Source organism: Taudactylus pleione, unplaced genomic scaffold (genome assembly GCF_031769625.1).
Source record: "Taudactylus pleione unplaced genomic scaffold, aTauple2 ptg000520l, whole genome shotgun sequence".
NCBI classification, from domain to species: Eukaryota; Metazoa; Chordata; class Amphibia; order Anura; family Myobatrachidae; genus Taudactylus; species Taudactylus pleione.
Window position 1 is genome coordinate 963011 of NW_028284922.1, and position 20272 is coordinate 983282.

Below are 20272 nucleotides of genomic sequence, written 5' to 3' on the forward strand. Positions count from 1 at the left end.
GCCTCACCCACGGAAAGACCCGGTGAGTTAAAGGCCGGAACAACTATTTCCTCGTTAACATGAAACTGGGAAACAACTTTGGGAAGAAACTCGGGCCGAGTGCGGAGCACTGCCCTGTTCCCATGAAAAACCAAGAAAGGGGGTCTACAAGAAAGAGCCCCTAACTCAGAAACACGTCTGGCTGAAGCAACGGCCAGAAGGAAAACAGTCTTAGCTGTTAGCCATTTAATATCCACTGAGCCCAGTGGTTCAAACGGCGGTCCTTGGAGAGCCCTCAGGACCACAGCCAAATCCCAAGGCGCCACAGGTGGAACAAAGGGCGGCTGAATACGGAGAACACCTTGCATAAAGGTGCGCACATCCGGGATTGTAGCAATCCTACGGTGAAACCAGACAGATAGGGCCGAAACCTGTACCTTCAAAGAAGCAAGGCGAAGCCCATGATCTAGTCCCGCTTGCAGGAAGGCGAGAATCCGAGACAGACGAAACTCCCGCGGTGCATAACCTCTCGGTCGACACCACTGGAAGAACGTATGGCACACGCGATGGTATATCCTCGCGGAAGACGGTTTCCGAGCTCGTAACATGGTACGCACCACAGAGCTGGCAAACCCCCAGGACCTCAGCATGGCCGTCTCAACAGCCACGCCGCCAAACACAGCCGAGTCAGGTCCGGGTGAAGACAAGGACCCTGAGACAGAAGGTCCGGTCGTAGCGGCAACCGCAGAGGACTGTCCACGGACAGACCCTGAAGGTCTGAGAACCAGTGCCGTCTGGGCCACGCGGGAGCTATCAACAGGAGCGTCCCTCCTTCCTGTTTGAATTTCCGGATTACCCGTGGAAGAAGGGAGACCGGAGGGAACAGGTATGCGAACCTGAACGTCCACCGGACGGACAGAGCATCCACCAGAGACGCCCCTTCGTCTCTTGTGCGAGACCCGTACACCGGCAACTTGTTGTTGTGCCGGGACGCCATGAGGTCGATTTCTGGAAGACCCCACCTGTCCACCAGTAGTTGAAAAACGTCCGGGTGCAGGGACCATTCCCCTGGATGAACGTCCTGGCGACTTAGAAAGTCCGCCTCCCAATTTAGCACTCCCGGGATGAAGACCGCTGATATGGCCGGAAGATTGCGCTCCGCCCAAACCAGGATCCGGGAGACCTCTACGAGAGCCGCCCGACTGCGAGTTCCTCCTTGCCTGTTTATGTAGGCCACGGTGGTAGCATTGTCCGACTGGACCTGCACCGGGTGACCCTGGAGAAACCGCTGTGCCTGCAGGAGAGCATTGAAGACCGCACTTAGTTCCAAGATATTTATTGGAAGCTCCGCTTCTGTCGGTGTCCACCTGCCCTGGAACAAGTGTGGACCCGAAACTGCTCCCCAGCCCCGAAGACTGGCGTCCGTTGTCAACAGGACCCAATTTGGAACCCAGAACGGACGTCCCTTGTTGAGGTGGGTCGTCTTTAACCACCACGCAAGGGACAGGCGAACCTCCGGGGTGAGCACAATCGTCTGGAACTTCAGAGACTGAGGCAGCCCGTTCCACTTGGACAGGATCAGGTGCTGCAGAGGTCTAGAGTGAAACTGGGCGTATTCCACCATGTCGAACACCGACACCATGGAGCCCAGTAACCTCATCGCCGAGTGTAAGGACACCCGGCGGCTGTGCAGACAACTGCGCACCCTTGACTGTAAAGCAGAGATCTTGTCCTCCGTCACGAAGATCCTTTGCTGTCCCGAGTCCAATAAGGCTCCAGGATGCAGAATCCTCCGAGACTGGATTAGAGTGGACTTCTGCCAGTTGATTAGCCAGCCGTGCCGTTGCAGCAGTGCAATGGTCAGGTCCAAGTGGTGTAACAGGAGCTCTGGAGATCCTGCCACCAATAACAGGTCGTCCAAGTACGGCAACTTGCGGACTCCTTGCAGCCGCAGAGAAGCCGCCATGACCGCCATAGCGTCCTGTATGTCCAATGACACCATGTAGTCCCCAGGTTCCAGCGCCAGAATGATGGACCGTAGGGTCTCCATCCGAAACTTCGGGACCCGCAAAGACTTGTTGAGTGCTTTGAGGTTGAGAATCGGACGATATGACCCATTGGGTTTCTGTACCAAAAATAGATTTGAATAGAAACCCTGGCCCCTCTGGGAGAATGGAACAGGCACTATAACTCCAGCCTGGAGCATAGTGTGCAATACCTTCCGCAGCTCCGTAGCCTTGTTCCGGTCTGATGGTAGACCCGTGGTGAAGAATCGAGCCGGGGGTCTGTGCCGGAAGGAGAGGGCATACCCGTGAGAGACCACCTCCAGAACCCAAGTGTCTGTCGTAGTGAACGACCAACACCGGGAGAACTGCAGCAGGTGGCCTCCCACCCTGGGATCCCCCAAGGGGAGACCCGGACCGTCAGGCCGCAGGCTTGTCATCTGGCTTGGGGGCCGGACGTCTGGTACTCCATGCCTGTTTCCGGGGCTTGACCGATTTCTTAGGGCCAGCCTGTCGAGGAAACGACTGTGGTTTGGGCCTGCCCTGGGCCCTAGATGACCGAAAGGACGATGGTCCAGAACCAGAAGGAGCAGCGGCCGACGGGAGACAAGCAGATTTGGCTGCCGCCAGCGTGGCCACAATCTTATCCAGATCCGGACCGAAGAGAACTTCTTCGGTAAACGGCAACGCTTCCAGACCTTTCTTGGATCTGCGTCCGCCTTCCAGGATCGCAGCCACAAGGTGCGACGAGCAGCTACCGCTGCTGAAGAAATTCTAGACACCAGAGTACTAATGTCTAGAGCCGCCTCGTTGATGTAGGTGGCCGAATCACGGAGATTGACAATCAACTCCGCTTGTTCGGCCGGACAGTCGGATTCAAAAGAAGCCTCTAATGAATCCGCCCAGCGCTCCATCGCTCTGGCAACCCAGCAAATGGCCATAGCCGGCCGTGCTGCCCCCCCTGCAAGGGAATAAGCGGACTTCAGGCAGATTTCTACCTTGCGGTCCGTAGCATCCTTAAGGGAGGACATGGATGGCATCGGCAATGTGGCACTACGGACAAGACGGGTCACGTGAGAATCTACCTGTGGAGGGTATTCACACTTAGCAAAATAATTATCCGCGAACGGATAAGCCACCGCCAGGCGTCTCTGCGGCTGGTATCTTTTGCCAGGTTGTTTCCACGCCTCCTCTAAATGGTCCACCAACTGACCCGAAAGAGGAAAGACTGTGGCATCGCCCTTCACATCTTTGAAAAAGGCATACTTAGATTTAGCCGCTGGGGGAACTTCGTCCTCAATCACCAAGGCTGTGCGGACCGCCCGAATAAGTCCAGGAATATATACTTTGGACTTAGCATCAGCGTCCTTAGTATGGAAAGGTTCCTGATCGTAAGGATCCAGAATCTTCCCATCATCAGACGTCCCTTCGTCATCCTCATAAGGAGCGGACAGAGACGCCACCGGCCTTTTATGAGGCCGCATCACAGACTCCCCTTGCAACACATCCGACAAGTGCTGTAAAGAACTCGTCAGGGAGTTAACCCACGCTGGCTCCTGAGAACCCGGGAGCGGGGAAATAGGGAGACTGTGGGGTACCACCAATTGTCGTGGGAACCCCTGCATGGGTGACGACACCACAGACTGCTGGGACAAACCCATCGGAGTAAACGCGGGCTGCGGAGCTAACTGGCCCACTAAAGCTGTTAACGCCTGAGCGAAACAAGCCCAGGGCGGCTCCTGTACCGGTGCTGTAACCGTAATAGGCCGCGCCATGGACAAACACTGCCGGCAAAGGCCCTCCGCGCTACCCTCCCCCTCCGCTAACGGTACTTTGCACGTGGTACACTGTAGCCGGAGGGGAAAATCACTTTCAGACATGATGGCACCACGTATGTGACCTCTCTCACCAATTAAGTATTAAATAGGCGAGAGACCACCCTGCAGCACCGCACCGCAAGGGCTTTAGCAGAAAGAACAGGGACAGTAATAAAGCTGACAGTTTAGAGAAGAATAGTTACAGGCAGCGCTAGCACAGTCACATACAATGCAGAGAAATAACAATTCCTGCACTAACAGCGCTGATCACTCAACTACACAGACACAGGGCCTGGTAGGACACAGCGCTGCATACACAGACCTGAGCCACGGCGGAGGAGAGGTATGCGGGGGGACCCAGACCACGATGCTTCCTTCCAGACTTCCAGCAGCGTTCACCATGCGTTGCAGAGAAGATGGCCGCCGAGGAGCAGAGAGAAGCTGGCCTGGGGGAGGAGTGCTGACACAGGACCAGTCAGCACAGTGCAGAGAGGGCTGTGTGCAGCGGGGGAGGCGCCGGCTGTGAGACAGGGAAGGCGCGCTCCCCTGGCATGCATTTAACCCCTGGGACGCTGCAGCGCTACCGCTCTGCTGCGGTCCGCTGTCCCAGGGGGTAGTGGAAGCGCAGGTTGGTCGCCTGGCTCCACGCTGCAGCCAGTCCCCAGGGAGCCCCCTGCCTGGGGACTTAGGACCATGTGATCAGCGGGGACCCACCGCGGGACCCCGCTGCTTACCTCTGTCCCCCTTGAATCCGGCCATGGTCCGGAGCATCTGGGGTCACCGCTAGCTGTGACCCCAGACGCCCACCAGCATCCCCGGATCAGTACCGGCGTTCTGGTACCGGCGGGGTGTAGGGAAGACAGCATGGACGTCAGGACTGACTGTCCATGCTGTTCATCCAGATGTGCAGCCACAGCTGCATGAAGAAAAAGCTTCAGGGGCTCTTCTAGCCCCCACTCCAACAGGTGCACCCGACTCCGGCCGGGCACCAAACTAAACTGAGGTGCCTTGGCCCGGGGGCGGGGTATAGGAGGGGACCTAGTGCATCCTGGGAGGCTGAAAGCTTAACTCTTTGGTGCCCTGCGACTGACGTCACACCTATACCCCCAAGGTATCCTGTGGATACCCTATGGACCCTGAAGTAGAAATAAAAATATATATTTATTTAAACTATGTGGAAAAGCACACAGGTATACCAGTGATTCACAAATAAAAAGTTGCGACAAGTATTGTAGACCAAACAAGTGGCTACAAACACTAAATATTATATCATAGCTCTCCTCACCAATTAGTGGGTGGCTGCTCTGAATCAATATACTGTGAAACACAGATTTACAATCTATAAATCAATAAAGAACACAGAGCATCTACTAGTGTGCAAAGGGTGAAATTAATCACCCAGAGAATTTGTGCAAAGAAAAAAAGCAAAGGATAATTGGATTCAAAAAAGGACTGATCTTAATCAAATCATCTTCGGTCTCATGACCAATAATTATGGATACGAGGAATAAAAGCAAAGAGGTATAACAGTGTGTACCATTCAGACCATAAATACAGAATAGACCGTACCGTGATTAAATAGTACGGAACAAAACAGTCCCAGATAAAAATCCTACGCGAACACTTATTTAGAGTAAAAACACAGTATTTAATTTAAAAAAGTCAAAACACAGAGCAGGTAACACACGTACAAGAAATAAAATCATTAGAGCTTATCTGTCCATTGGGGGATCAGAGATATACAGTCAGTTCCAGATCCAATGCGTTCCATCCTATATCTTGGGACTACATCAATGGAATCTTTTTATCCTGTCCGTGCAGGATTCTTATCTTGGACTATTTAATCACGGTACTATATATGCTGTATTTATGGTCTGAATGGTACACACTGGGGCATATCCAATTAAGTGCGAGGTTTAGCGAGGTCAAAAACATTGTGCCCAATTTTGGATGACCACGGGTATGCGCGTTCCGGATACCTGCGGTATCTAATGCAAAAAAAAAATGGTCTGAAAACCCTGCAGCACGTAAAAAAAATAAAAAATGATACTTACGTGTCCGGGGGTCTCCGCAGCTCCCGATGGCCTCCCCTCTAGCTTGTCACTGGGGAGGGGGCTGCTGGGAGGCGCAAGGGCTGCTGGGAGATGTAGTTCTCCCAGCGGCGTCAATGGTGGCTACACTAACACAGGCGAGGTCACACACACACACACTTACAAACACAGTGCTGCAGAAAAACCGGCTCCCGACGCTGGATGCAGAAGACACTGTTTTGGAAGGACAGTAATTAAGGACTAATTAAGCTAATTGGAAACTGCCAATTGCTTAATTAGTCCTCAACAGGGGGGGTGCCGCTGGGGTCCCAAAGCAAGTCCCGCTGATTTTTCCTAAAATTAACGATTTCATGAACAATCAGACTTGCTCTGGAGGTGTGAGGAAAAAAAAAAAAAAAAAAAGATCCCATTTTCAGGCATCTAATTGAATAGCAAAACCCTGCAGCTGCGGGAAAAACCCAGTGCCACATAGTTTTTAAAAAATCATGCCCGCAATTGGATCCACCACACAATGTTTTACTTCTTTTTTTTTAATTTATTCCTCATATCCATAATTATTGCTCATGAGACCGCAGACGTTTTAAGAGAGGTCCTTTTCTGAATCCAATTATCCTTTGCAGAAATTCACAGGGGGAGGGAGAGAAAGAGATATATATATATATATATATATATATATATATATATATATATATATATATATAGATATATATAATCCGGCACTCACTGCAAATGTTTAAATACTTTACACCGATGCCCTTGGAGAGTCATGTCCGAAAGCATGAAAATTCTGCCATATAGAGAAAGCGGCACTCAGGGCTTGTAGTGATACACCAGCAGTCTCAATGTTGTCAACATTTCAATGTTATTGGAACGTTTTCATCAGGGGATGACATTGTTCAAATAACATTGACAACATTAAGATTGTTAGTGTATCATTACAATCTCTGATTGCTACTTTCTCTGTATCGTGTTATATATATATATATATATATATATATATATATATATTTGCTTAGTCCTTTTGTCCGAAACACTCTTTGAATATCTCAAACACTAAATAAGATATTAATGATATTCTTTTGCGACGGATTTAAATCAGCAATAAATTACAGAATTTGGAATAAAACTATAAAGTTGGAAGAAAAAAAATAAGTAAAAATTGACAAAAACCATAATAAATGCTTTAGTATAGCTAACCTTAATATATCAAGAAAACCACCAGAACACAGAGCCGGCACAGTGACCCAGGGAAAGCAGGATAGGGGTGACCGCCGCCGACTGCTGTTCTCACGCACTACAGGTGGTCTGTGCTCTCACATGGACCTAGCACCCTAGCCATGTGCGGACACTGTTTACATTCTGCCCAGTTCGGCTCCTGATTGGCCGTCAGGCTGCGTGACATAGCTATTATATAATGAGGGAGGGCACACAGGCGGCACAACACGAAGCTGCTAGCGTAGGGGGGCGCTCTTCCCTCATCTACTTTCTCAAACATGTCTATCCCAGGCTCGCAACCTCCAGCCAATCAGCTTTCCACGAGAGCTGCCGGCAGCCGCTGATTGGCCAGAGGCTGGGAGATGGTAAGGCGGAGTAACAGTGCATTATATCATTTGCATCTATAGGGGCTCAGCTTGCAATACCCCCTGGAAACGGTCCATTTTGCTTCAGAGTCCAAGGCCAAATATATCATCACACTTACAAATTGGAGAAATGTTACAATATAAAAATCCCCCAAAACCATAAAAGGGCATGGCTTATAGCCAGTTATGTTTCACACACATCTTTTATTACCAGATTCCGTCATATTAACATATGATCTAGCGAAGCATTTTCCGTACACATGTTCTGGGTTCAAATTGGCGAAACGTTCACCATGGGGATGATGGTATCAATATATACGGTATATAACTTCATAGTGGTTACATCGAGCCTAGGCATCCTATGCCTCCTCAGCTGTGGTAAAACTACATGTTCCAGAATTCCCTGTCTGCCAGTGTGCTAGTATATATGGCTCCACAACAGCTGGAGAGGGCACCACCTGCTTTTATGTACCCAAGTTGCCACGATTGTTCCCTTAAGCAGAATTACCTCTGCTGAACACCCAACTATAGATTGAAATACAAAAACAACATTAAGGGTAAGGGTGCATAACACATAGGCCCGTATTCAATTAGAGGCGAAAAGTCTGAATCCGTGGAAAAGTATCGCGGATGACGTCATTCGCCAGGCGGAAAGTTTCTGCCGTACTGAATTCCAAAGACATTTTTCGCGTACACGAAAAGTCAATGCAATGTAATTGTCAGAAAAGGTTCACCTATGACTAGCAGGCGGACAAAAGTGCAGAATTGCGGTTTTGGGGTGCAAACTTTGGGAAACTCCTTTGCACCCTTGGGACAGTCCCCCAAAGATAAACTGTGTAAAAAAATTAAATACTTCAGAACACCCCAAAAAAGTACTTTCATTTTGGGGGTGAAAAAGTTCAAAGTTGGGGGACAAACTGAAAAAATAGCGAAATAGACTTCTTTGGGGTCCCCAAGTATGGGGCAGGTGTATTTTTTTATTGCAGGTGCTTGCGGCAGGTGGATTTTTTACATAATTTTAAACTTCACTTCACCAACTTAAAAATATGCTAGCACCCATTTTACCCAATTTGCTGGGACTACTTATTTTCATATAAAAATACTGATAAATGCTATTCTTCACCACTTGTGTTAATGCATACATGCCTACTCTCCTGATTTGGTCGGGAGCCTCCTGAGAATCGGGTGCCGCTCCCAACCATCCGGAAAAATAAGCGTGCCTCCCAGTCCCCCCCGCAATACCACCCTGAACACCCGCAGCCAGCAGGGGGGGGGGTTGATGACGCGATTCTCACTGAATCGCGTCATGACCCTGCCCCCTGCTCCACAATGCTGCAAATCTTGGCATCGTGTAGTGGGGCCAAAATGACGCAAGTATGTGGCTCCGTCCATAGCCCCACCCCCAAACAGAACGTGCCGTCCTGGTCACGCCCCCTTTTCCCGGCCCCGCCCCCCTGCTAAGCCGACCTGGCTGCCTCCCTCCCGGAAAAGGCAGCCAGGATATCAGCAAGTATGTGTTAATGCGCTAGTTGACACAAATTGACACAACTTAAGTACCCCAAATACCTTCATTAGGGCTAATCGGGGCATCTGTAGTGATCCCCAATGTTAGTGCATCTTTTGGGGGGTGTCAGGCTGAGTTCCCCATTTTTGACAGGACTTTTCGCCTGGTTCAGTTTCACCAGGTGCCGTTTTCCCGTCCTTTCTAATTGAATACGCGAATAGCGGGAGCGCGCCCGATACTTTTCCGCATACAAAACACACAATGTAGGTGAAAAGTCCGGCATGTGAAAAAGTATCGCGGGTGCGAAACTAATTGAATACGGCCCATAAGCTGGCCATACATCTACACGACCAGCATAAGATCCGATTCATCATACGATTTCCCTCCGACTCCCCGGAGCTCCCTGGCTGTCCTGGCAGCATGTTTGTTGTTTTTCTTAGCACAGGATCTGTCGTAAGATCGATCCTATGTCTCACAGGCTCATAGGGAAACAGACATTGAAATGACTTGAATTGCTGCACGATGGATCGCATGAACAAAATAAACCGTACGATCTGCACACGATACGATGGAACATATGGGCTGCGCATCTGATCATAAGATCCGATTATAGGAGCTGCGGGAGCGCGCATCGGATCTTATCTTACTAAAATAATACACGATTTTCACAAGATCCATCTTATGACTCATTGAAAATTGGGCAATTGGCCCGAAATCGTGCAGGTGTATGGGCAGCATTAACGTGTCTAATCTTCAAACGATCTCTCATGCATCCAGACTTTCACAGTGCATCGTGTCCTAGATTGTCAGATCTGCCCTACTGCACGGCAGATCTGATGATACGATGTGCGATCAGTGGGGATGCGCATCGTGATCGTGAGTGGGGACTGATTTACTCTCAAATTAGCCATATTTTACACAATCTATCGTTCCAATGTGTCTGAATCGGCCAGATCGGGTAAAATATTGCAATGTGTGGCCAGCATTAACCACTTGCCTGGCATGGTCGTATCAGATACGACCATACCAGACTGGGCTTTCCCTGACATGGTCGTATATGATACGACCAGTCAGAAAAGCTCTATGGGCGGCTGCTGGAAAATCATTTTCTAGCAGCTGCCAATCACAGAGGGAGCTCCTGGTCCCTCTGAACACTTTGCCCCTCCCCGTCGCCAGCCCAGCGCCGGCGAAACCCCCCCCCACCCCCGGCGGCTGCCGAGCGGACAGGGTAGAGAAGACAGCGCTGTCCTTCTCTCCTTCCTCCGGCAGTTAGCAGCAGCCTAGCGGCTGCTGACAGGGAAGAGAAGGCAGCGCTAACAGTGCTGTCCTTCTCTCCCTCCAACTCCGGCTAGCAGCAGCCGCCAGGCAGGGAAGGTAGCGCCGTCAGCGTTGTCATTCCCTCACTCCACCCCCGCTATCAGCAGCCTCTTTCCCATTGATGATAACCCCACCACCATGAATAAATCAGAGCCCTGGCCATAATATATATATATTATATATATATATATACACACATACATACATATACACACACACGTATATAGATGGCAGCCCCCAGCCGATGTTAAGGAAACATCGGTAGCTGTGGTCACAATCGATGTTTCTATCGGTGGCCAACAGTACTATATAGCATAAAATTTGCCATTTTTATGGTATACAGCGCTTAAAATTTTTTTTTTTTTTAGAAAATCGTGTTGGATAAGTTTTAAAAAGCTGTTCCTGACCTAATTCAATCATAAAAAAAAAACGACAATTTCGGAGTGGTTTTTGGAGAGAGAATTCGTCAGTTAAGTGGTTAAGGAGCGTACACATTAGACGATATGCTCCCTGAGCGATATCGTCTAGTGTGTCCCCGGCAGGGTGTGCTCAATGTCGTTCATGACATTGAGCACACCCGCTGAACGATATCATTAACGATATCATTCAGCGACGGGCTCTCTCCCCCATTCCCCAACATGCAGCAACCGAACAATAGCGTCAGGTTGTCCTGCATGTTTACCTGATGAATGGTAATGACGAACGACCCGTGGGAACGCGCTTCGTCATTATCGTTCATCGTTTTGGTGTTAAAAATGGACGATAAAATGGACGACTGAACGATAACGATATCGTTGTTGTCCACTTTAATCGACCAGTGTGTAAGCACCTTTATGGAGCATACACACGGTCAGATTTGTCAGATGAACGATTTTACCAACTATTTGAACTATGATCGATTTCTGACTGCATTGAAATGAATGGAATCGTCCAAATGTGACTGCAAACACATTATGGTGCATACACACGGTCAGATTTTTCCTTCAGATATGAACGATAACGATTTAAAAATCGTTCAGTCGTTCATATCTGAAGGAAAATCGTTCATATCTGACATGCCTGAACGATGGACGATCAACGATGCGCGTTCCCGATGGTCAGATAACGATTTCTGACATCTGATGTGTTTGCAGTCAGACTTGGACGATTCCATTCATTTTAATGCAGTCAAAAATCGTTCAATCGTTCAAATCGTTCAAAACTTTGGTAAAATCGTTCAATCGTTCATCTGACAAATCTGACAAGTCTGACAAATCTGACCGTGTGTATGCTCCATTAGATGTCAAATATCGTTATCTGACCATCGGGAACGCGCATCGTTCATACATGTCAGATTTTCCTTCAGGTATGAACGATTTTTAAATCGCTATCGTTCAGATATGAAGAAAAATCTGACCGTGTGTATGCTCCAATAGTGTGACAGAACTCCTGCCTACAAAAAGTGAGGTAACATTACAGGCTGGGGACAAGGAGGCAGGCTGCTGCCAGTCTCACCATGTGGGCAGTGAGGAGGGGCAGCGCCTTCACAGCCCTGATCACCCAGCAGCACCTGGATCCCCTCCGCCATGTCAGAGCCGGGCACATGTGTTTCTTCCTCTGTAGTCTCCATTCTGCTACGCACGTGGACTGGCTAATAAGAAGGAGACGCTCGCTGATTGGTCAGTGTGTGAGAGGCGGGTACAGGGGGCGGGTGCCGAGGTGACCATACACAGGTGAGAGTCCCAGTCACATGTTCCGTCTTAGCTGCTGGTGCTGGGGGATTTGCCGCATTTCCAGCTATTCAGCTCCGCCTCTCGGCATCGGCTGCACTAATAATCCGCTCCTCCCCATCCGCCCTGCTCTCTCTGTCTCCGGCCATGTGCGCCAGCAGCAGCTCCTTCTGCACCCGCTCAGCAACTTCGCCATGTACAGCGCCGGTAAGTGTACCCCACCGTCCTATCTCACCGTCTATTCGCGGCCCGGCCTTCCATGGGGAATTATCGACCTCACCCGGGGTGTGTGGTGGCTGGCCAGCCGAGTAGTTCCCCGCCCTCAGTACTAGTGGTCGCCTCTGTGTATAGTCCCTGTGGGGATCAGTGAGGCAGAGCCTGAGGCACCCTCTGTGCAGGGTTCTTTCCGAGAAGGGCATCCAGACACTACCCTGTGCTTATGTTACTGCGCTGGGGATGGCTGTACTGTGCTGTGCCAGTAACAGCCCATCTCTGAGCTCAGGTACAGTCACTGTATCCCCTCCTGTAGCCTCTGTGTATTACAGCTGATGGGTATGGTATTAATGCAGGGAGTGTGGACAGTTGGTGTATGGAGGGGATTGCGGTGGGTGAACAATTTGTGATGTCTGGGGTCCGTATATGCGTGTTAGGACAATTAATGTGCTGGGAGGGGGGACTAGGGTGTGCATGTGGGGATTGTGTGTGGACAATTAATGTACGGGAAGATGGGTGTGGAAAAGTGGTGTATGTATGGGACTGGAGTGTCGGGACATTTAATGTTGGGATTGGAGTGTTTATGCAGGGACAAAGTGTATGGGAGGACTGGGATGTGGACAATGTCATGTGGGTGGGGACAATTAATGTATAGGGAGATGAGTGGAAAAGTAATGTTTGGGACAACTTATGTATAGGGAGATTGTGTGTGTTTGTGGACAATTAATGTGTTGGGATTGGGGTACACATGTGGGGCAATTTGTGAATGGTGTATATGGGGGGACAGTTGGGGGTCAATTTAATTGGGTGCAAGTTGGGTCCTGCAGGCCATTCTGATGGAAAACTTGTATTAGAAATTGCATTTGTGTTTCAATTCTAAACTTTCATTACTATTTCTTAGGAACTTTGTGGTGTCTTGTACATACCCCCCTGAGCAGGTTAATGGGTAGAGGAAATCTTAATTTTAAGGGAAAATGCCAGGACACAGTGCAGAAGCTCTGGTCACAATGAATGATCATGCACTTGGGGTGGTTTAAATGGCATAGTTTAGCCAATAGTCAGGTTAGTTTTTCTCTAAAAAGCTCAATGATGGGTTAAATGATGTGGGACAGGTATGTTGTGTTGATGGGAAGGGGGTTTTTGAACTTCCAGGTGGTTGGTGTTTGTTCCAATTTTTACAAACTTGTGTAGAAACATTGAAATTACTATACAGTAATTTTCTGTACCACAAAATGCTGTTTGAAACATGTTGGTGGTGGGGGGGGGGATGACTTATCTGTAAGTTAAAACTCCCATTTCCTAGTTGGTGCACAGGTGTATTCATCACTGGCTGACACATTTTGAAATATCAATTTCACTTGTGATTCTGTGAGGAGACCTGGGAAACATGCACTTAGTGCTCTAAGTAATTCAAGATAATGTTTTTGTAGTGCACTGTATTAGAGCAACATGGAGGTCTTAAGTACAGTATGCCGGCGCTCGGGTTCCTGGTGGTCAGATTCCTGACGCTGGCATCCTGACCAGGTTAGAATGCAGATGCCCTCAGGTAAGTAATACTGCTTTTATACTGAAATTCTGAGTCTGACCTGAAGGTTGGAACAGGGTTCCAATCTGGACCAGACCCAGATTTTCCCCGGTGCGACCCAGGGTATTCCTGAGTTGGTGCCGTTCACACCGGAGCCAGGTCTGCAGAGACCTGGCTTTTCTGACGTTGAAATGGACGCTTGGAGATGACTTCCCCTCCAAGCACCACTTAAGTCGGCCAATCGACAGGCATGCGCCGCGATCCAGGTCACCGTGACTCGGATCATGTCGTTTACACTGCAGGGTTTCGGAGGTTATTCCCGTGTTAAACCCTGCAAGTTACCTGGGTTGGAATGTTGGGTCACTCTCCTTTTACACAAAGGAGCTACCTGGATTTACCCTGCAATAAACTTGGGTTTTAGCTCTGGTATAAAAGGGGTATAAGGCTAACCTAACCTTCCCCCACACCTCGGGATGCCCGCGCCAGTATTCTGACCTCCAGAAACCCAGTGGTTGGCATTCTGACCGCATCCCAATTTGGAGAAGATAATCCCAACTATTGTCTTTCGAGAGAACCTATAAAATTACACAACCTATTTGTACTATGTGATCACTTTTATTGCTGTTTCATACGACAACTGTTCCTCTCTCAGCCCCAAGGTATGGGCTATGGGATTTTAGGTTGTCGCAGAATAAAATTACCCTTTTCACTCAGGGGTGTGTATGGTGGGTTGGCTGTCTCTTCACACTTCCTGAATTTTGTGGGGTAAGACAAAACTTCATTAGAGAGGGTTCTGATCTGTATGCTACAGTAAAGGAAAAGACAAACTTGATACACAGCCTTAGAGCTATTGATTTGCTAATGCTGTTTAGCATGTGTAAGAACAGAGGGTTAATGTTGAAAAGTACTGTTTCACTCATTTAGAATTTAAAGTCTTGTTTTTTTTCTTTTTCTTTTTTTTTTTTCTTCAGATACTGACGAGAAGAAAACCAGTGAGCAATTCATGCTGTCTCTTTAGGTAAACTTGGCTACAGAAGTATATAAAGATATGCTTCTGACTATGTGTTCTGGGTGCTGAATCTCATTATCCTAAGAGCATGAATCACTGTTATAGAAGTCATCTCTAAATATTAATTTTCATTTGTATGGTCCCACAAATTCTGGAACACCAGACATTTAAACATAAGTGATACAAGATGAATGTAAGTTTGGCTCTGAGATGCTAAGTTGCCTGTTTGCCCTGCATTATAGCTGCTACTTTGGGTCCTTGTGTACCTAACTGGTACCAGTGACTTGTGCTGTGGGTTAAAGTGCAAGTTGTGTGACTGGAGAACACTGGCATCAGCCAGTGCTATTTAGACCTCAGGGTGAAGAGTGTGGATTATCAACAACTAGCTGTCCACGACAATCATCCCCCCCCCCCCCCCCCCCCCCCTTTTTTTCCCTTCGTGAATAATTATCTTGGATCTATATATCCGGGAACAAAATCAGTGGTCTGCTGTGATGAGTTTGCATTGTCCGTGTTTCACCTGAAACTACTATGATTATGTCCATGCCCTGAACAGGCTCTTTGTATATGTGTATATAATATAAGTTGGCTGCTATGATGTTACTAAATGGTCTTTTCCTCCAGATGTCAGCTATAGGACTAAACATCCCAAGTCCCCTGTGTCGGAATGTCAGGTAAGATTTGCCGTCACCTTGCATAGTGTACTAGTACTGCTCTTAATGCTGCACTGGCCTATATTCATTCTTGAGGAAAGTATCATTAGAAAGTTGGTGAGACCTTATCTGTGGCTGAGCCAGTCTGTTCTCAGGCAAATATTGTGCCCATCAGGGTCTCATATGGCATGAATTGGAAATAGTGGGCCACAATGCCCCAATTCTCGTGTGCAGCCAAATGTAAGTTTAGAGGTAAAATGCATATTGCTAGAGGAGGCTTTTATGACCTGCGTATTCTGTGATGAGTTTTGCATAGTCCGTGTTTCACCTGAAATCTGTGATTATACTTAATGCTCTGAGCAATACGTAGGGGAGGATCTAATGGCTGTGCACACTGCAGGTGACTATGAAAGGAACACCTTGCTCACGCTTTGATGGTGCAACCCTCGTGTTAATGCACAATGTTCATTTGAACATTTCCCACCCCTCCCCAATATTTTGGTTTTGCAGAATATTTAAATGTCAGTATAATGATAAATTGTTTGTTTTTAGGTGAGGTGGATTGCACTTAGCTGATTACAGAAAGAAAAGGTCATTTATGATGTCCCTGGTTTTGCAGTACACCGTATTGGAACAGTTAACACAAGGTGAAAAATTCCTTTCAACACAACCTATACAACTAAATGCTACACAACCTTTGTATTTTCTGATCATTTTATTGCTATGTCATACGACAACTGTTCCTCTCTCAGCCCCAAGATATGGGCTATGGGATTTTAGGTTGTCGCAGATTAATATTACCTTTTTCACTCAGGTGTGTAATGGCGGGTTGGCTGCCTCTCCACACTTCCTGAATTTTGCGGGGTAAGACAACTTCTTAAAGATAAGGTTTTGATCAGTGAATGATGGGCAGCGTCCAGGAAAACACCAATACTTGTGCCCCGGAGAGCTATTTTATTTAGCAGAGCTGTCTTATGGTAGGGTGGGCTGGATCAAATGATTAATGTTGCAGTACAGGTAGAAAGTTACCTTGTACAGTTCTAAATATTCAGAGTAAAGCAATACTGATGCCGTAACTTTCCTGTTAAGTTTTGGTACCTGATAAAATGGCTAGTGCAAGGAATCTGCAAATGGTGATATATAGATGACATTTTAGTCCTACCCCTTCCATAATGTCACGATCTGTCTGTTATGGCTGAGATGCAGTTTTATTTTGATTGGTGAGCATCCTAACAGGTCACACTTGGGGTCGATGTCCTGCTTTCCATGTTCCCACATGTTATGTCAGTACAATAGGTTTGTAGGGTACTGTTAAATATATTTGCTTACTTCTTGTTGATGCTGAGCAGACTTATACAACATATATAGATATGGTTAATTGACTGAAGGTCTTTATCTAGGTGATGGCTAGATGACCACATTCTGTGTTCACTTGTGTCAGACGTCTTTGTGGCTTCAGAATTGCAGGTAAGTTTGTTTTAATAATGCTCGCCAGAGTTCAGTTCTGTGGAAAAGAGGGGGGAGGGGTTTTGAGGAATTCAAATGGACCCAATAAACTTTTCAGGTGTGAAACTGTTTGTTTTTTTTTACACCTGAAAAATATTTCAGGTGGCAAAAACACACAGGATTCGCATTAATACACTGACCTATGTGTTTTTGCCCGTCCCAGCCACGATAATGGGGCTGGTTAATAGGCCTTTGTATTCACCAAAATTGCATGATTGCTGGCTTTCTGTTGGCAGCCCAGCGCATGCTGCTGTGTGCTGGGCTGCAGTGGGACCAAGGAGACTGCTGCCTCTAAGCAACAGCAGCTGTCTCCTCTGGAGGAGGGGGGGCTGTTTAAATTGATCGCGGCAGTGCCGTTAGAGTGCAGTGCAATCTTCTTCCTAAAGGGGAGTGGTCAAGCTGACTCCTGGGTTAATTGAATTAGCCTGAGGATCAAATAGCCAGTGGTAAAGTACAGTGGCTAATTGAATTCCCCCCCAAAGATGGAGTCAGAGTAACATTACCTGTGGTTTCATCTAGGTCGGAATTTATCAAATACGGTTCTTACACATCCCAATAGTGGTTTTTTTTATATATATATATATATATATATATATATATATATATATATATATATTTATTAGACCCAGCGAAGTAGTCACCTGTGCATGAATGAAGAAAACATGAGCTGTTAGGACTGAGGGATGGATTTGCAAAACACTGATCTTGTTTAACCAGTGGATTATCTGCAAAATGCTTCAATATTGCAGATGGCAGGAATTGCTGATGAGTCTCAATACTTTGGTGCAGCCGAACTCTGGTTTAGGGATGAAACTGTTCTTCCGAGGCTTAGTAATTGCCCTGCAAAGTTGGGTTTGTTTAGAAAATGTGTATTCTGTGATGAGCTTTGCATAGTCCGTGTTTCACCTGAAATCTGTGATTATACTTCATGCTCTGAGCAATACCAAGCAATTTGTCTTCTCTAATGAGATCCAATTAACCTCCAAATAAAGTCACTTTTTTTTTTTTTTTTTTTAAATTTAGGTGCCGTGGATTTTGAATGTAGCTGACTGCCAAATGGAGAGGTAATTCAGGATATTCATGTTTAGCAGTGCACAGTAAACACAAGATGACTGCTTAAAATATATGTAGCATACAAACTTCTAGATTGTTTAACACACTTGCACCATGTCATCACTTTTATCAGTTTTCCATGTGACCGCTTGCTATTTCATACGACAACTGTTCCTCTCTTAGCCCCAAGATATGGGCTATGGGATTTTAGGTTGTCGCAGATTAAACTTGCCTTTTTCACTCAGGGGTGTGTAATGGCGGGTTGGCTGCCTCTCCACGCTTCCTGAATTTTGCGGGGTAAGACAATTTAATAAGATTCTGCTCTATAGGATAGACCAGGTAAAGGGAAAACACTTTATACCCATGTGTTGGAGCTATTGATTTTACAAAGCTTTCCAGGATGAGTACACAAGGATAATGTTGCAGTAGAAAGCTACCGTTACACCTCACTGAATTCTAAATATTCAGAAGGCAGAAAATAAGATCTGAAACTGCCAAATGGGAGGAAGATATTTAATCAAAGCAACATTTATGCTTTGTTTCCATACCATCATACCAGTGCCCTGTTACATTTTATAGAGTTGTTCCCATGTATTACTAGGCCAGTAAAGTATGTGGTGGGATATCAAGCTTGTGATAATTTTATATATTTTTTTTGTTATTAGAAGTGCTTAACTTTTTTTTTTTTTTTTTTTTTCCTCTTTTAAAGGATCTGAATGACCCAGACCATGCAGTTATGGACCAGGTTGCGTATTGGATGATTCTCCCATTGATGACAGAAGATTTGTATAGACACAGAAGGAGTTGTAATTTATCTGTTCATAACTGTCAAAAGAATGGTTGTGATTTTATATTGTATATTTTGCTTCTTATCGGTCAAAAACATAAAATAAACTATACAAGATCTGTCCATCTAATGCAGACAATCAATGGGTAATCTTATACTGTTATCTTGACATGGTTTATGCTATTCTAACTAAATGGTTGATATAAAAATGTGACCTACAAATCACTAGGTGTTTAGTTTATAGCACAAAATTCACATATGGGATGTTGGTGCTTGGGATGTCGGTGGTCAGAATCCAGAACCCAACCCTGCTACTTACCTTTGGGATGTCTGCGCTGACAATTCTGACTGTCAGAATATTCACCGTATCCATTCACATACATACTGCTGATGGTTGCACAATGCATTGTGGATATGGCTGTCCTTCATTCTGCTCTGAAAGAACGTAAGGCCTGATTCATCAGATATCAACCGATGGTGCGTACTACTGTGTTTGGGGGTGATGACTAGGTTGTGGTCTGAGAAACACGCGTGCCTGTCAGTTTGAATGCAGTTTCCTGGGCGTGCATGAATTTGCCACTGCAACAGCAGCTTGAGTATTCACTGTGTGACGAGATATGCAATTTCTGAGACGGGGGTCCGATGTGTACGCAGGATTGCGAGGTCTTATGGAAGGGTGAAAGCGGTAGTTGGTATCTCTATGGTGTCTGAGCAGTTGCAAACATTGGCATATTTTTGCAGCAGAACTGCATGTGTAATCGCAGCTGCGATCTGTTGTGAATCGGGTCCAGAGTGCATATAAAAAAAGTGTAGCCCCAGTGCCCCCTGCAAACTGGTGGAAACCTCCGTTGTGAAAGATGAAATGAGTCAAACGCCGGGTACACACTAGACCATGTGTACCTGGTTGATGCACGATTTGTTGAACGACATATCGTGTGGTTGTTTGACACCGCACAATTGGGTGAACGACTGCATAATGTCGTTCACTAGCTGCTTCCACAAGCATGGGGTTGTTTATATAATTGAGCAACATTTTAAGGGGGGTATCCACTTAACAATTTAACCAAGTGATTGCACGATAACAACATTGTTATCGTGCAATCTCTTGCAAGTCGCGCATGTTTTGGTCAGAAGCGACCAGCGATGCGTGTGGTCTCTTGCGACATCGCCCGTACATGCTGGTCAACCTGACGATCTAGTCGGGTTCAGCATGTGCGGGGATGAGGGATATGCCTGGACTGGACGAGTGCACGATTGTAATGTCGTAATCGTGCTCTCGTTTGTATATCTAGAAGTTGGGCCTAAAGGCGGTTATCCATCTGACGTGATTAACAACCCTCCCCACCCAGATGCTCATAGTGGGTACACACTTGCCAACATAGGGGCATATTCAATTAACCACAAAGTCTCTGACTTTTCACCGACATCGCTGATTTTTGCATGCGAAAATGTATTGCGCTTGTCCCTGCTTATCCCTGTATTCAGTTCCAAATCAGCAAAACGGAACCTGGCGAATTTAAAACCAGCAAAGTCCTGTCAGATTTGGGGAAATCAAACTGGCCCCTG

At 46.9% G+C, this 20272-nt stretch overlaps 1 protein-coding gene, 1 long non-coding RNA gene and 3 other non-coding genes across 6 annotated transcripts in view; 4 read left to right on the plus strand and 1 right to left on the minus strand.

Annotated features, from left to right (window-relative positions):
• ZCCHC4 (zinc finger CCHC-type containing 4) overlaps window positions 1-11899 on the minus strand; it is a 28854-nt gene extending 16955 nt beyond the window's left edge. The window contains exon 1 of the mRNA XM_088450611.1: window positions 11746-11899. Coding sequence (XP_088306737.1) covers window positions 11746-11860 — 115 coding nt within the window. The 5' untranslated portion in view covers window positions 11861-11899. The remainder of the gene's footprint in view (window positions 1-11745) is intronic.
• A 113-nt stretch (window positions 11900-12012) lies between these two features.
• On the plus strand, window positions 12013-18836 carry LOC148501301 (uncharacterized). 2 transcript variants are annotated; one of them, XR_015870059.1, is made up of 8 exons: window positions 12013-12167; window positions 14670-14716; window positions 15332-15381; window positions 15913-16007; window positions 16175-16224; window positions 16761-16827; window positions 17890-17930; window positions 18629-18836. It is a non-coding gene; the product is annotated as an uncharacterized LOC148501301 (long non-coding RNA). The 2 variants fall into 2 exon arrangements; XR_015870058.1 differs by lacking the exon at window positions 16175-16224 and having other exon boundaries at window positions 12022-12167.
• Window positions 14330-14474, plus strand: LOC148501302 (small nucleolar RNA SNORA79). Its single transcript, XR_015870065.1, has one exon. It is a non-coding gene; the product is annotated as a small nucleolar RNA SNORA79 (small nucleolar RNA).
• Window positions 16092-16235, plus strand: LOC148501303 (small nucleolar RNA SNORA79). The gene has a single exon (XR_015870064.1). It is a non-coding gene; the product is annotated as a small nucleolar RNA SNORA79 (small nucleolar RNA).
• LOC148501304 (small nucleolar RNA SNORA79) lies at window positions 18082-18227 on the plus strand. The gene has a single exon (XR_015870063.1). It is a non-coding gene; the product is annotated as a small nucleolar RNA SNORA79 (small nucleolar RNA).
• Window positions 18837-20272: the final 1436 nt, after the last annotated feature.